General features: G+C 38.9%; 1 protein-coding gene across 1 annotated transcript in view; it reads right to left on the reverse strand.

Annotated features, from left to right (window-relative positions):
- Nucleotides 1-2414: 2414 nt before the first annotated feature.
- MBTPS2 (membrane bound transcription factor peptidase, site 2) overlaps nt 2415-17458 on the reverse strand; it is a 47327-nt gene continuing 32283 nt past the window's right edge. The window contains exons 8-11 of the mRNA XM_005897737.3: nt 13608-13702; nt 13054-13249; nt 7081-7156; nt 2415-5984 (exon numbers count right to left, since the gene is read on the reverse strand). Of these exons, the coding sequence (XP_005897799.1) occupies nt 5762-5984; nt 7081-7156; nt 13054-13249; nt 13608-13702 (590 nt within the window). The 3' untranslated portion in view covers nt 2415-5761. The remainder of the gene's footprint in view (nt 5985-7080; nt 7157-13053; nt 13250-13607; nt 13703-17458) is intronic.

Below are 17458 nucleotides of genomic sequence, written 5' to 3' on the forward strand. Positions count from 1 at the left end.
AAAGAGAAAATATTTTAGGTTTTATGGGCCATATGGTCTCTATTGCACCTGTTCAACTCTGTTGTTATAGCATGAAAGCAGCCATAGACAATACAAAACTGAAAGAATATGGTTGTGTTTCAATAGAAACTTATTTATAAAAATAGCTGGTGAGCAGGATTTGGCTTTCAAGCTGTAGTCTGTTAGTCCCTAATGTAGACTGTAGAAGAAATTCCTATAGATCAGTAAGAAAAATTTAGGATGCTCGATGGAAAACTGAATGAAGGATAACAATAAGCAATTAGCAGAATGAAAAGTCCAAATGGCTAAGCAAATATAGATGTGCAACATTATTAATAATATGAGAAATGCAAATTTAAAGGAAATACCATTTTGCATCACAGGATCTGACAGAACATGGAAGTCAGATAATTCAGGAGGAGGTGAAGATGTAGGTAAACAAGAAAGCCTCACACCTTGCCAATGAATGTGTGTCAGTTACAGAGAGCCATTAAATGCTAAGTGAAATTATTGTATTTCCATACCCCAAATAAAGGAGAGCTCTTTGATAAAGGGCAGCTGCTGCTGCTGCTGCTGCTGCTATGTCACGTCAGTCGTGTCCGACTCTGTGCAATCCCATAGACGGCAGCCCACCAGGCTCCCCCGTCCCTGGGATTCTCCAGGCAAGAACACTGGAGTGGGTTGCCATTTCCTTCTCCAGTGCATGAAAGTGAAAAGTGAAAGTGCAGGTAACGTTTTAATCACACACATTATCTTTATTTCACTATGGATCCAAGGACACCAACATAGACTGTCACTAGTTTACAAACCAGCTGTTATAAACTACTTTCTACCAATGTGTTTTATTTATTTTTTTAGTTGCACTGCATGGCTTGCAGGGTCCTAGTTCTCAGATCCAGGGATTGAACCCAGGCCATGGAAGTCAAAGTGCCAAGTTCTAACCCCTGGACTGCCAGGAATCTGTCTATCAATGTGTTTTAGACATGAAGAAAATCTTAATATTCTTAACATCTAATTCTTTTACAGTTTAGAGTTTCATATCTTTAAGAGGAGGACTGGCTTCCTGATGCCTGATTAATGGAATGTGAAATTCACAAGAAGCTAAGATAAATTGAGGGACTTCCCTGGTGGTCCAGTGGCTAAGACTCCAGGCTCCCAAAGCAGGGCCCAGGTTCTAACCCTGGTTGGGGAACTAGATCACACATGCCAGCAAAGTCAAATAAAAAAAAAAGGTAACATAAAGTGACATTCAATTTTATAGGATGGAGAGCCAATTACAAGGTTATACTCTTAGATACTTCAGGGTTTTCCTGCCTCTACAGTGTAAAGAGCACTTAAGTACAAAAGTCTGAGAAACACTCAGATAATAAGAAGGGACATTTATTGAATATCCATTGATCTTTAGCTAAATAAAATTAAGATATGAGGGTATTTTTTTTCTTTCTGTAATGGGAAATCGAACTACACAATATAACCTGGTTGGTAATTAGAACTGTAACTTCCTTTAGCTACTTTTTCTACCTCCACCCTGAATATAACCTATTGTAGCATTACATTCTGAAATAAGAGGCCTTCCCCTCATTGAATTCGTTTGCCATGGTCTGATAAAATATACAATGGATTATTCAAATTAGTATGGCCTAAACAGCAAAAGTAGCTTGAATATGCGCTGATTTTAAAAGGTTTAGTTTCAATAAGCATATCCACATGCTTTACCTTAAAAATAAATTTGTTACCCAACTCTATTCCAATGGTGAAAATCATTCCCAGAATTCACATAGCTGTGAAATAAAGTGTTTTTTTCTTCCTGTCTTTTATTACATGTTCAAGTACTTAAAAAGTTAGATTATACTAAAGCATATGTATAGTATTATTTGATGAGTTATTAAAAGAAAATTGGTCTACATTGAATTGTATGCTTTAAACAGCTGAACTTTATAGTGTTTAATTATATCTCAGTAAAGCTGATAGATAATCAATCATCTAGTCTTGTGGCTCCGGATCAGAGGCAAAGAGGAGGAGTGAAATGAGGGCTGACCAATCAGGAAGTGGGTTAAATCCCCAGGCTATTTCTTGGCCCTTAGTAACCAAACCATTGGAGAAGGCAATGGCAACCCACTCCAGTACTCTTGCCTGGAAAATCCCATGGATAGAGGAGCCTGGTAGGCTACAGTCCATGGGGTCGCTAAGAGTCAGACACAATGACACAACTGAGCGACTTCACTTTGACTTTTCACTTTCATGCACTGGAGAAGGAAATGGCAACCCACTCCAGTGGTCTTGCCTGGAGAATCCCAGGGATGGGGGAGCCTGGTGGGCTGCTGTCTCTGGGGTTGCACAGAGTCGGACACAACTGAAGTGACTTAGCAGCAGCAGCAATCAAACAATGAGAGGAAGAGAGGGAAGAGGGGAGAGAGAAGGAGGGAGAGAGAGAGAGAGAGAGAGAGAGAGAGAGAGTGTGTGTGTGTGTGTGTTTGTTTGTCTGGGAGGTTGGCTCTGTGGACATGGTAGGAAGCACCAGGGCAAAAAGTGAAGAAGAACCAAATATTATAGTTAAAACACTTCTTTTCATGAATTCCTAAAAACATCACCTAACTTAGAGAAGACTTCTGTCAGACAGTAATGAAACATGATAGTCTTCTTTCCTCATCCATGAATAAGCCATTTCGAAAACAGTAGTGAGAGCACAGGGATTTCACGTTAAAAAGACTTCTTTCTGTGATCTGTCAACAACTTTCATATATGATTGCTTAAGTGAAAACTGAGGCTGAACTTTAAAGCATCTAAGATTGTCCTGTATGTGAAAGGAACAATTTTGACAGAAAAGAATACAAATTAAAAAAAAGACAACACATAGATGATAAAACATAGAATGCTGATACACATTTATTTTTATTGCTAAACATTGAATGCCAGCAACTATGGTATCTTCAAGTTAAACTCAGTTGTAAGATTTATAGAAAAAAATACCTGGGTACCACTAGTATGTGGACATTCAATAAATACCACAGGACAAACTGATGACTAAGAGCCACATACCCATGAAGCCCCTATTTAAACAATTTACCATTAGAACAGATGACCTGTAAGAGCAATTATCAAAAGGTCAAGTTTCACTGCATGTCTTTTCAAACAGAGATGCTGAAAAGGATATATACATTCTTTACAGGTTTTAAGTGATTAAAAACAACCCTCAAAAATGTAGACAATGCAGAGTAGAACACTGAAAATACAGTTTTACTGTTGAACAAGTGACAACACAACACTTTCTTCAAATCCTTAAAATAATTCATTTTTTAAATGGCTCTATAGAAACCAAAATGAACTATATTCATAAAGATGATAATCTACCAGGGACACAAAGATCTTTCAAGCTATTTTTTTATGTTAACATACATTTACATGAATATTCAATAACACTTTTTACAGCTTACTTAAATAGAAACATGCTTTTCTAATCCATAAATAACACTAAACATCATTCATTCAACCACATTTATTAAGTAGTTTTGATGTCTCATGCATTGTGCCAGGGACAGAAAGATGAGTATGACATGGTCCTTGCTCTAGAAGTGCCCACAATGAGGCTGAAGAGACAACATATAACATTTCCTTTCTTACACAATGAGGCTATTTCTGTAAAAACAGGACTGAACTGCTCAATATCCTAATAGACTGTTCCCAAATTCTGACCCAATGGAGCAGAAGACCAAGGTGTTTAAAAGCCATAAGAAAATGATGTGCTTTTTTTTTTTTTTTTTTCCCATCCAGAGAAAGGAGCTTATGGGTAAGATTTCATCTATTAAATTTTTTTCTCAGTTTTTTTTTAAATGATCTGCATGTATATAGCAATTTCATTAGTAAACTGCTTAGTTCATGTAATCAAATCAATAATATAAGTATTTCATGGTAGTCCCCAAGCTTTATTACCTGAATAGGTCTGTGCATTACTCTGCTAATATACTTTAATCCTGAAAGACTGTCTGCCTGAGAATAGAACAAATGCTTTTTCCCTAGGATAAACCAATAATCTGTACAGTTTTTAAGTAGTGGTAATAGAGGTCATTTTAAAAATATTAAAATTATATTCAATATACAATTTCTCTTCAAGAAGGCAGGCAGATTTATAACACAATCTAAAGTTTCCTTAAAAATGATTAAAAAGTTTTATTGCCTAAGAGCAATAAATCTGAAAGAGGTGAACCCCATGAATATCTCACTTAGTGAAAAAGTTGGATACATGACTATTGATGTTTTTGCGCATATGAGAGCACAGATTTTTCATCATAAAAACAGCATGCTCATATAGTTTTAATACCAATAGCTTCACACTGGCCTACTGACTTCCTAGATCCTCCAGGGCTGCATCACCAGTCTGAAAGATCTCAAACTAGGCAGGGCTCTTTCAGGCTTGAGTCAGTTACCAGGCTCCAGCAAATCCACATTTGTTCTCACATGTAGCCATTCTCACTCTACTACCAAGTCTCTTGTGGACCCACAGAGGTAGCTTAGGGGAAAGGCAGAAAGGAAGAACTACGTATTTAATTCCCCAACAGAGAGAAATATGGAAGACACTGGTGAGGACAGAGTATGCTTCATGGCTTAGAGTAATTGCTTCTTGAAGACAGGGGCCTAGGAGCTAGGTCCAAGGTAGCCCCAGCAGCACAAGAGAAAATGTCTATTCTGGAGCGGTTCCAAGCTTTCAAGCTCGTAGAGAAAGGTAACCAGGACTGCAGAAGGTTCTGTGATCTGTCTTGTGATCTGCCGCAAGAGCCAGCTGGCTCAGTTTTGAGGTTTGCCCCTAACTGTTTCAAGCTCACATGCTGCAGGTAGGAAATACTTCCTACAGCTCATTCTGAATGTCAAGGCTGCTGCTGCTTTATGAGGATATTGGGGCATATTATCAAAGAGGCAACTCTTGGGTGGCAAGACACGTCTCATGATATTATTGAGTCTACTTCTGAGGTGTTCATTTACTGGGATCATTTAACAAAGATGTTCCCTTTTGCGTCGGCAGTTTCTTTTATAGAATTTTATTAATTGTAATCAGACTTCAGTTGTCAAGAGTACAAAACAATGTGTGTGTTAGTTGCTCAGTCGTGTCTGACTCATTGCAACCCCATGGACTGTAGCCCGCCAGGCTCCTCTGTCCATGGGATTTCCCAGGCAAGAATACTGGAGTGGGTAGCCTTTCCCTTCTCCAAGAGATCTTCCCGACCCGGGGATTGAACCCAGGTCTCCAGCACTGCAGGCGAATTCTTTAATATCTGAGCCACTGAATTTTTTTTTATCACTGAATTTTAAAATACTTTTCCAACAAGATTAAAGACAAGAAATATAGACCAAGAAAATGCTCACCTTCCCACTTGGCCAAAGTCTGGTCTTCTTCAAATCTGGATTAATGATGCTTTTTCAGGAAGTTTTTTCTCAATTAATCCTACCCAATTCTGTTTTCCTTTACAGTATTTCAATACAGTATATAGCCACACAAAAATGGTTTAACATGAATTTGCACTTGTTTCAATTGTTCCACAAGCATCTGAAGTTTGTAGGTTCAGTCTATAAAACTAGAATGTAATCACGGAATATGTCTTTCATTTCTTCTGTTTCTCCCCCGTCCCAGAGTTTGGATACGCTGAATAAAGAACTTAAAGTTGTTGGCTAAAATGCAATTTTAAGGAATCACTTTTTATTTCATACCAAGTAAGGTTTTCAGTATTATATATTGTAACTCAGAGATTCTATCAGATGAGTCCAAATATTACCGTGCTGTAACCATCCAGAGGCCCAGGGCCACATTGGCAGCCAAAAGTATACTGCCACCAAGCAAGATGAAAAATCCTATCAGATCTTTGACATCATTGTCTCCAATCACTGAGGTAAGAGTAGCATCTAGGAAAGAGTTTAAAATCCACTGTCCGTCCAAAGCAAAGCAGGGCACTGCATTAACAATTGCCAGAGCTCCCGAGAGGGAAATCAGGTACCTGGTTGCAATCAGTTAAGGAGCCTACTCAGGTCTGCATGCAAAGCCATTTCTGGGAGTCAGAAGTGTGTATTTTACGAGGAGTGGATTTGAGATTACAGGGGACTTCTCTCCTTTTTTTAAAATCTCTGCCCACCAGTAAATGCTATTGATTCTTAGATCTCTATTTAAAACAAATGATTTGTATTATTTCAAAGTTAGAAAAACTTGACAAAAAATGAAAGCCAACCACCTGTAAACTAAGGCAGTTTGTAACGAATTCCTTGAAAGACTTTCTCTTTAATGATACAAGAGAAAGGAATATGGAAAGAATAAGAAATGAGGGAAAATTTCTCTTCAATCCTTACAAAGTATTGCTTAGATTTATAAAGATTTTAGTCCCTTGAACTCTATTTTACTATCATCTGTAAGGTCATAGTGTAAATATCTCTGAGATAAAGCTGCAGTCTACAAGGTATAATTTTGACTATCCTTTTTTCAGTAACTCATTTGTTAACTAATATTTGCTCATTTACTTTCTGTCTCTGTTTTTTTGCAAATCATTAAAAAAGAAATTAAAGATTTAAAAGTGACAAAATAAAGAACCTTTTCAAACTGTTCAAATATATTCAAATTCTATATAATAACCAATTAAAAATCTCTTTATATGCAAACATAATATGCTAAAGAACACATGAGATTCTGTGGAGTGCTATTTCAGTAGCGGAAATCAGTTTGATGTCCCTTATGCATTCCTCCATTTGGTCAGAGTCAACAGGCTCAGGAGGGGTGGAACACATCGCCTCATTTAGTAGCTGAATACTTCATCCTTTATAAACATACTCAAAGGTTTTAGACCTCTAAACTTCAACTCTCAATTTGTCTTCTAGGTTCTTTCTCTTCCACACCTTAACCTTTCTCTCTTCCCAATCAATCTCTCTTTTCTGGCTTCTTCCTTCCTAGGTACAATCTGATCTTTCTCAATTTTAAAGTCCATTTTTTGTGTGTGTTAGCAGTAGATTGATACTTCTAAGGTCTGTTCAAGCTCTCTAGTCAATGTAAAACTGATCAAGTTCCAAGTAGCACACTTTTAAAATCTTTCACATCAGAAAGGATACTTGACAAATGTCTCCACAACCACAGGCAGATCTATGCTTAGAAACTTGAAACGTGGGATAAAACTGGTGATGCTCACTAAAAAAGAAAAATAAGAAATAATTAATATTATTTATACAGGTAAGCAACAGAAAAATGAATTTTACTATGTGGGTATAGACTGGACTAGCCTATTAAACTGATTTGAGAAAGCCCTACTCAAACATATGCAAACAGGCTCGATGGCCCAACTATAAAAGTAAATCAACAATTCTAGAACATCTAATAAAAAGAGTGGGATACAGAAATTCATGTCTCAATGTACATTTATATTGTGAGGTGAGACTAAAATAAAAACTGATTATATACCAACTATGACTACCAAATACAGAGAATGACTTTACACTAGAATTTATATCAAGAGTCCTTATCTTTTCAAAGAGGTATAACCTTAAAATCATGTTCACTCCAACCATTATGCGACTTAATCTTTTTTGGTCTCAGTGTTTTCTTCATTGCTAAAACAAGGATTAACACTAGGGGATTTTTAAGATTTCCTTCACTTTGTGGATTCCATTACTCTGTTTTTGTTAAAACACTTAAAAACTCTGTTATAATTAAATAGAACTCATAGCACACATTTCTTGAAAATTACCTTGAAGAGGGTTATTTCTACATTTGTTGAGGATGTATATAATATCTGTACTCCAGAGACACCTAGTGTCAAAACAATAAATGAGAGAAATGACCCAAGTTGTATCTTAGGATATGACTGCAGAGCAATGAGAGAGCCTTTTAAAGAGTAACATAAAACCCACATGTCCATCAACTGATGAATAAATACAGAAAAGTAATATATCCATACAATGGAATATTCAGTTCAGTTCAGTTCAGTTCAGTCGCTCAGTCATGCCCGACTCTTTTCAACCCTGTGAATCGCAGCACGCCAGGCCTCCCTGTCCATCACCAACTCCTGGAGTTCACTCAAACTCATGTCCATTGAGTCGGTAATGCCATCCAGCCATCTCATCCTCTGTCGTCCCCTTCTCCTCCTGCCCCCAATCCCTCCCAACATCAGAGTCTTTTCAAATCAGTCAACTCTTCACATGACGTGGCCAAAGTACTGGAGTTTCAGCTTTAGCATCAGTCCTTCCAAAGAACACCCAGGGCTGATCTCCTTTAGAATGGACTGGTTGGATCTCCTTGCAGTCCAAGGGACTCTCAAGGGTCTTCTCCAACACCACAGTTCAAAAGCATCAATTCTTCGGCACTCAGCCTTCTTCACAGTCCAACTCTCACATCCATACATGACCACTGGAAAAACCATAGCCTTAACTAGACGGACCTTTGTTGGCAAAATAATGTCTCTGCTTTTCAATATGGAATATTACTTCACCATAAAAAAGGAATAATGCACCAACACAAACTACAACATGGATGAACCTTGAAAACATTATGCTAAGGGGAAGAAGCCAATCACAAAATATTCTATTTATAGGAAATGTGTGGAAACAGGCAAATTTGCAGAAACAGAAAGTAGATTAAGTGGTTGCCAAGGGATGGGGTAGGTGGGTATTGAGAAGTAGAATAGGTTCCTAATGGGTATAGGCTTTTTGGAGTGATGAAAAAATACTGGAACTAGACTGTGGTGATGGTTCCACAACTCTGAATATATTAAACACTACTGAATTGTATATTTTAAAAGGGTAAATTATATGATATGTTAATTATATTTCAGTGAAAGTTATTAAAAAGGGAACATATAAAATCTTATACAACAAAATAAGTTAGACTATATGATCTTGTTCAGTTCAGTTGCTCAGTCATGTCCGACTCTTTGCAACCCCATGGACTGCAGCACGCCAGGCTTCCCTGTCCATCACCAACTCTCAGAGCTTGCTCAAACTCACATGTCCATCAAGTTGGTGATGCCATCTAACCCTCTCATCCTCTGTCATCCCCTTCTCCTCCTGCCTTCAATCCTTCCCAGCATCAGGGTCTTCTCAAATGAGTCATTTCTTTGCATCAGGTGGCCATAGTATTAGAGCTTTAGCATCAGCATCAGTCCTTCAAATGAATATTCTGGACTGATTTCCCTCAGGATGGACTGGTTGGATCTCCTCGCAGTCCAGTTCAGTTAGTTCAGATCAGTCGCTCAGTCGTGTCCGACTCTTTGCGGCCCCATGAACCAGAGCATGCCAGGCTTCCCTGTCCATCACCAACTCCCTGTGAACTCTGGGTTCACACAAACCCATGTCCATTGAGTCAATGAAGCCATCTAACCATCTCATCCTCTGTTGTCCTCTTCTCCTCCTGCCCTCAATCTTTCTCAGCATCAGGGTCTTTTCCAATAAGTCAGCTCTTTGCATCAGGTGGCCAAAGTATTGGAGTTTCAGCTTCAACATCAGTCCTTCCAATGAATACCCAGGACTGATCTCCTTTAAGATGGATTGGTTGGATTTCCTTGCAGTCCAAGGGACTCTCAAGAGTCTTCTCCAACACCACAGTTCAAAAGCATCAATTCTTCAGTGCTCAGCTTTCTCCACAGTCCAACTCTGACATTCATACATGACCACCGGAAAAACCATAGCCTTGACTAGATGGACCTTTGTTGGCAAGGTAATGTCTCTGCTTTTGAATATGCTGTCTAGGTTGGTCATAACTTTCCTTCCAAGGAGTTCAGTTCAGTTCAGGTGCTCAGTCATGTCCGACTCTTTGCGACCCCATGAATCACAGGTGCCAGGCCTCCCTGTCCATCACCAATTCCTGGAGTTCACTTAAACACATGTCCATCGAGTCAGGGATGCCATCCAGCCATCTCATCCTCTGTCGTCCCCTTCTCCTGCCCGCAATCCCTCCCAGCATCAGAGTCTTTTCCAATGAGTCAACTCTTCACATGAGGTGGTCAAAGTATTGAGTTTCAGCTTTAGCATCAGTCCTTCCAATGAACACCCAGGACTGATCTCCTTTAGGATGGACTGGTTGGACCTCCTTGCAGTCCAAGGGATTCTCAAGAGTCTTCTCCAACACCACAGTTCAAAAGCATCAATTCTTTGGCGCTCAGCTTTCTTCACAGTCCAACTCTCACATCCATACACGATGACTGGAAAAACCATAGCCTTGACTAGACGGACCTTTGTTGGCAAAGCAACATCTCTGCTTTTTAATATGCTATCTAGGTTGGTCATAACTTTCCTTCCAAGGAATAAGTGTCTTTTAATTTCATGGCTGCAATCACCATCTAGCATGTGAGATGAGTGCAAGTGTGCAGTAGTTTGAGCATTCTGTGGTATTGCCTTTCTTTGGGTTTGGAATGAAAACTGACCTTTTCCAGTCCTGTGGCCACTGCTGAGTTTTCTAAATTCCAAGGAGTAAGCGTCTTTTAATTTCATGGATGCAGTCACAATCTGCAGTGATTTTGGAGCCAAGAAAAATAAAGTCAGTCACTGTTTCCCCATCTATTTTGCCACGAAGTGATGGGACCGGATGCCATGATCTTAGTTTTCTGAATATTGAGCTTTAAGCCAACTTTTTCACTCTCTTCTTTCACTTTCATCAAGAGACTTTTTAGTTCTTCTTCACTTTCTGCCATAAGGGTGGTGTCATCTGCATATCTGAGGTTACTGATATTTCTCCCTGCAATCTTGATTCCAGCTTGTGCTTCCTCCAGGCCAGTGTTTCTCATGATGTATTCTACATATAAGTTAAATAAGCAGGGTGATAATATACAGCCTTGATGTACTCCTTTACCTATTTGGAACCAGTCTGTTGTTCCATGTCCAGTTCTAACTGTTGCTTCCTGACCTGCATACAGGTTTCTCAAGAGGAAGGTCAGGTGGTCTTGTTCTCCCATCTCTTTTAGAATTTTCCACAGTTTATTGTGATCCACACAGTCAAAGGCTTTGGCATAGTCAATAAAGCAGAAATGGATTTTTTCTGGAACTCTCTTGCTTTTTCCATGATCCAGCAGATGTTGGCAATTTGATCTCTGGTTCCTCTGCCTTTTCTAAAACCAGCTTGAACATCTGGAAGTTCATGGTTCATGTATTGCTGAAGCCTGGCTTCGAGAATTTTGAGCATTACTTTAATAGCATGTGAAATGAGTGCAATTGTGCGGTAGTTTGAGCATTCTTTGGCATTGCCTTTTTTTGGGATTGGAATGAAAACTGACCTTTTCCAGTCCTGTGGCCACTGCTGAGTTTTCCAAATTTGCTGGCATATTGAGTGCAGCACTTTCACAGCATCATCTTTCAGGATTTGAAATAGCTCTACTGGTATTCCACGCTTGCAGTCCAAGGGACTCTCAAGAGTCTTCTCCAACACCACTATTCAAAAGAATCAATTCTTTGGCGCTTAGCTTTCTTTATGGTCCAACTCTCACATGCATACATAACTACTGGAAAAACCACAGCCTTGACTATACGGATCTTTGTTGGCAAAGTGATGTCTCTGCTATGCTGTCTAGGCTTGTCATAGCTTTTCTTCCAAGGAGTAAGCGTCTTTTAATTTCATGGCTGCAGTCACTATCTGCAGTGATTTTGGAGCCCCCCAAAATAAAGTCTTGTCACTGCTTCCATTGTTTCCCCATCTATTTCCATGAAGTGATGGGACCGGATGCCATGATCTTCGTTTTTGGAATGTTGCATTTTAAGCCAGCTATTTCACTCTCCTCATTCACTCTCATCAAGAGGCTCTTCAGTTCCTCTTCCTTTCTGCCATAAGGGTGGTATCATCTGTGTATCTGAGGTTATTGATATTTCTCCCTGCAATCCTGATTCCAGCTTGTGCTTCATCCAGCCCAGCATTTCACATGATGTACTCTGCATAGAAGGATGACAATATACAGCCTTGACATACTCCTTTCCCAAGTTGGAACCAGTCTGTTTTTCCATGCCTGGTTCTAACTGTTGCTTCTTGATCTGCATACACGTTTCTCAGGAGGCAGGTAAGGTGATCTGGTATTACTATCTCTTGAAGAATAGTTTGTTGTGATCCACACAGTCAAAGGCTTTGGCGTAGTCAATGAAGCAGATGTTTTTCTGGAACTCTCTTGCTTTTTCTATGATCCAACAGATGTTGGCAATTTGATCTCTGGTTCCTCTGCCTTTTCTAAATCCAGCTTGAACATCTGGAAGTTCTTGGTTCATGTACTGTTGAAGCCTGGCTTGGAGAATTTTGAGCATTACTTTGCTAGCGTGTGAGATGAGTGCAAATGTGCAGTAGTTTGAACATCCTTTGGCATTACCTTTCTTTGGGATTGGAATGAAAACGGACCTCTTCTAGTCCTCTGGCCACCACTGAGTTTTCCAAACTTGCTGGTGTATTGAGTGCAGCACTTTCATAGCATCATCTTTTAGGATTTGAAATAGCTCAGCTGGAATTCCATCACCGCCACTTGACTTTGCACTCCAGGATGTCTGGCTCTAGATGAGTGATCACAGCATCGTGGTTATCTGGGCCATAGGCCAGATAACTTTTTTGCATAGTTCTTCTGTATGATCTTGAGCCATATGGACAAGCTATATGTTTAATCCAATCATGTTGTCACTGTGTAAAGCGTTTACGCTGGTCTGATTCTGAAATTATATTCATATAAAATTCATGTGTTATTCACAAATTACTTTATCATCATTATCACTATGATTACTGGCATTCTCTGGCATATGCTACTCTTGCTACTGATTTGGGAGCTTGGAGAAATTTAATAAACACTCAGAGAATATCTGAGAGGTCATCTATGTGACTTGGACATAAATGGTAGTGAAGAAAAAATGTCTTTCTCCATAAGTAGACATGGGGTTAAGCTCCATCTTGCTTTATAAATTCAGATTATTTTCCTACTGCTTAAATTTCATTTAATGCTTAAGAACAAGTTAACAAGATTTTAAAAAGTGATCAAACAAATGAAATTAATGCAAGGTGTGTACTGAGTCTCTACCAGTGAGAATATAGGCCATTATAGCAATGTTCTGAGGGTCTACCACAATAAAACCCACCTGTGTAGTGAAGGTGCAGCGGATGTCCCACATATAACATATCAATTTGAGGTGGGTGTTTCACTTTTATTAAGCGCGTATGAGTTTCCAAAGAAGGTATTATACAGAAACTTGAACTTGAGCTTTTCTTACAGTCTTTATTGGTTCTACAAACTTGGGTGGCTTCAACTGCTTTCCGGGCAGGTAGACATGTATGCTAGGGACAGAACATCAATTAGTCCATACTAAAAATGATTCATTAACAAGCAAAACACCAAGTTAAATTCTTTCAATATTTTTCATGTCACCAACCATATTAGGAATGAAGTTCAATAAAGGAAATGCCATTCATGTATATCTACTATAAATTAGATTCAATTATTCTACTCTGGCCAAATAAGATATTATTATTATAAATGTTTTAAAGATTCTCAGATGAAATATGACATGTGAAATGTAGAGATCTTAATAAAATGGTATAAACCAAACGGGCAATGTTTTCAAGGATTCCATTTTAGTTCTACATGATTATATAATTATATCAGGCAATCAAGACTGTTTCAAGGACAACTTACCAAACGCTTATTAAAATTATTTCTATAGGAAAAGCAAACATCTGTAAGGCTGTGATTGTTACAGCATTCAGTCGAACCGTCTAGCCGTTTGTACGCTTAAAGAGAAATGGTTTATTAAAATCTGTTATTAAAAGAAGTACACAATGCACAGAAGTACATTTGCTTCCAAGACAAAAAGAATTAAGTAAAATGCATATGAACTCAGAAACAACTGTATAACTGACAGTCCAGACTGTTGGCTACTTGCTGCAGAGTTTGATTTTACATTACAAAAAGAGATACATCCAATTTGAATCAAGAAGCAGCAATGACCACAGCTTAGTTGTCTTCACATAAACTTACCCACTCATAAAGCTGGAGTTCCAGGGTCTCAGTAGGTTTTGCAGTAACTCCAGCCGGTCAAGCACAAATACTTAATGAGCTACTTTTAGATGACCTAATGCTGTTGATCCAGTATCACTATAGAACTCCTGCACTGTGGTGTTAGCAGAGTGAGCAAGAGGAGCCTAAGAGACTCTCATCCTGAAGGACATCTCTATCACATCAAATATCTATTCCATCTCCAGGCTTATCTTCAGGTTTTCCCTACAGAAGCGGGGCAGTCCAAATTGACCACACAGATGTGCACATATTTGCCCGCATACTAGTAACCCAGTTATTCTTGGAAGGCAATGGAAAAAGGGCAACCATTCCCATTAATCATTTATTTTTTCAAGTTCTTTGGTAGGCTGCTTCACTGTATCTAGGGGAGAATAAGGAAGTTAAATCACTCATACAGCTGGGACAGAATTTTTTTTCCTATCCATTTATTTTGGAAGGTTTCCTGCATTCAGCACATCAAACTTGTAGAGCAAAACTGATGTGTGGCAAGGGCCAATTAAGGGCTCCCCAGGTGGTTCAGTGGTAAAGAATTTGCCTGCAATGCAGGAGATGTGGGTTCGATCCCGTGGGGTTGGGATGATCCCCTGGAGAAGAAAATGGCAACCCACTTCAGTATTCTTGGCTGGAGAATCCCATGGACAGAGAAGCCTGGTGGCCTACAGTCCATTGGGTCACAAAGAGTCAGACATGACATAGCAACTAAACAACCACGAGGACCAATTAAACTCAGATTTTTATGTACATACGACCATACTCAGATATGCTGAAGAAGAGAGAGTAATGTTATGCCTGATTTCCAATACTACAAAAAGCTTTCCTATTAACAAGAGTGTCTTCAGGAGTACTAGCATGAAAATGGTTGTTGATATGCAATTTGACTTTATAAGGATTTTTTATTTCAGGCAAAGATTTTTTGTTTTTAAATCTTTCTTTTCTAGATTATTTGATTAGATTGGATCTCCTTAAACATGAATTGTTGCCAACACCAAGAGCAAAACACAGGTGAAGTAAACTAACAGATGCACCAATTTCTCCTCTGCAATGGCTGGCTGTGCGGGTGGTTTTGCTTTGTCTTCTTACCATAACTGAATGGGTATTTAAATTCTGGGTGATGAGTAATATATAAAATATGAAAGCAAACTATGAGCATCTAATGGCACAAACTCGTGCCTATAATCACTCATCAGCCCTAATGGTAAACTCTAAGGTAAAAAGGTGTTTAGAATTAAAAAAAGAAATCAATCCAGGCAAAAGTCCTCAGTATGCTCTCTAATCAGTTGCCAAGTCACACCAATATTTACCTCATTATTCTTCTCTTTATCTATTCCCACTAAAGGGTAGACTTCAATTCTTTCTCACTTGACCCATTTGAAGAGAATTTTAATGCAACTATTTTACCACCTACTTCATTTATAAACTTGTCCTAGATACTGAATGCTTCAGATTAACCTTCCAATGTAAAACTCTGAGAATGTAGCTCTTCTATTTAATAATTTAAATTTTCAAAGACCCTGCATTGCTTCCAAATAAAGTCTAAACTTCATAGCCTAAAACAAAGAATTCTACTTTTTTTTTTTGATCACCTTATCTCATACTCTTCTCTTGCTGAACCAAATCATTAGCAGTTCCCTGATCTGTGGTGCCAAGATTAATTTATAACAGTCTCTTGAAATTAAACTCACTGTTGAGGACCAGCTTAAGAGTTGCTGCTATGAAACCTGTCCTCATCTTTTCAGTCAAGACCAAATGCCATCAACTCTCACAACTCCCAATATCTCTCATCATTCTTTATATTTAACCTTGTACTGTAATGTGCACATGGTCTATTTCTTTGACTAGACTGTAAGGTCTATGAAGGAAAGGTTTCTCAGTATTTTATGTAAGGTGGACAGCTCAATATGCACTGAATACATAGATGATGTTCTATACTACTTGCCTTTGTATCAGTAATGATTTTTAAAAATTTACCTCTGATGCTTGATACTTAGCTTTTCATGGAGGAGTGTCAGCAATAGAGAATTGAAAGTCAATAATTTGATATCACTGTTGATATGGCATGTCTAATAACAAGCTTAAAGGGGCCAAGCAAGTATCAAATATATTAAGTGGATAGTATGTGGAAAAAATTGGAAATGGTGGGGACTGTGATGAATTAGAGAATACATATCCTGTTCTAAGTAGGGTAAGCAGCCGGGCCACTTCACTTGGGACTGAGGGTCAAGAGATGATCCATTTTATTTCAAGAGAAATACAAAGTCTGGACTTTCATGAGAAACTTCTTTCTTTTTTTGGCTGGGCTTCAAGGCATGTGAGATCTTAGTTCCCTGACCAGGGATTGAACCCATGCCCCCTGCAGTGGTAGTGTGGAGTCTTAACCACTGGACTGCCAAGGAAGTCAAATCATACACATTTGCCAAGGCTGGATTTGGCCCCTACAGTATCACTAATATGTGACCTCTGGGTTAAGGCTTCTTCTTATGGTGATTAATCCAATCAAAACACAAATCAATGGCTGTGGCTGCCCTGACAAGATGAAGTACCTCCTGAAATATGGAATTTTCCATTTAAAGAGTTTAATAGTTTGTTATCATGTGAGAAGTAAACTGTGACATATCTGTTTATTAATTTAAAAAATATAAATGTTTAAAAATATTTTTTATTTTACAATCTTTTCTACTGGGTCACATTAAAGGACAAGTCACTTAATTTTTGTGACTCAATTCTTAACCTATACGACAGGGATGCCAAAGGTAATTTTCACATTACTATACTGCTATCAACATGAGGGGCCTTCCAGGTGGCTTAGTGGTAAAAAATCTGCTTGCCAAGCAGGAGACATGGGTTCGATCCCTGGGTTGGGAAGATCCCCTGGAGAAGGAAATGGCAACCCACTCCAGTATTCTTGTCTGGGAACTCCCATGGACAGAAGAGCCTGGCAGGTTATACTCCATGGGGTCGCAAAGAGTCAAACACCACTGAGCATGCACACACACATCAACACGAGAGACTTATTCAATTCTACATTGGAAGGCACATTCAAGACTGCAGTGGGGGGACTTCCTTGGTGGTCCAGTGGTTAAGATTCCGTGCTTCCGTTGTGGGCGGCTCAGGTTCAATCCCTGACTGGGGAACTAAGATTCCATAAGCCATGCAGCGCCCGCCCCCCCACCCCCGCCAAAAAAAAAAAAGAGAGAGAGAATGCAATGGGAAGTCCCAGAAGCTTTCTTGGCTTCAATTTAACTCTAGGAGATTAGAATTGTCCCTTACATCTCCCCAGATGGGGAAACAACTAGGAAAATTAAGTCCAGATTAGTTTCACAATTCCACTACAGGGAGAACCTGTATATTTTGAATGTACCCTAAGATACTTGTAGATATAGTCTAGTCTTCAAAGGATGGTCTAAACCAGAGGTTATTTTGGAATAAGGTTGGAAGGAAGAAACTTTTCCAGTCTATAGTTAACAGTCTTC

The sequence above is a fragment of the Bos mutus genome, chromosome X, assembly GCF_027580195.1.
Source record: "Bos mutus isolate GX-2022 chromosome X, NWIPB_WYAK_1.1, whole genome shotgun sequence".
In the NCBI taxonomy this organism is placed as follows: domain Eukaryota; kingdom Metazoa; phylum Chordata; class Mammalia; order Artiodactyla; family Bovidae; genus Bos; species Bos mutus.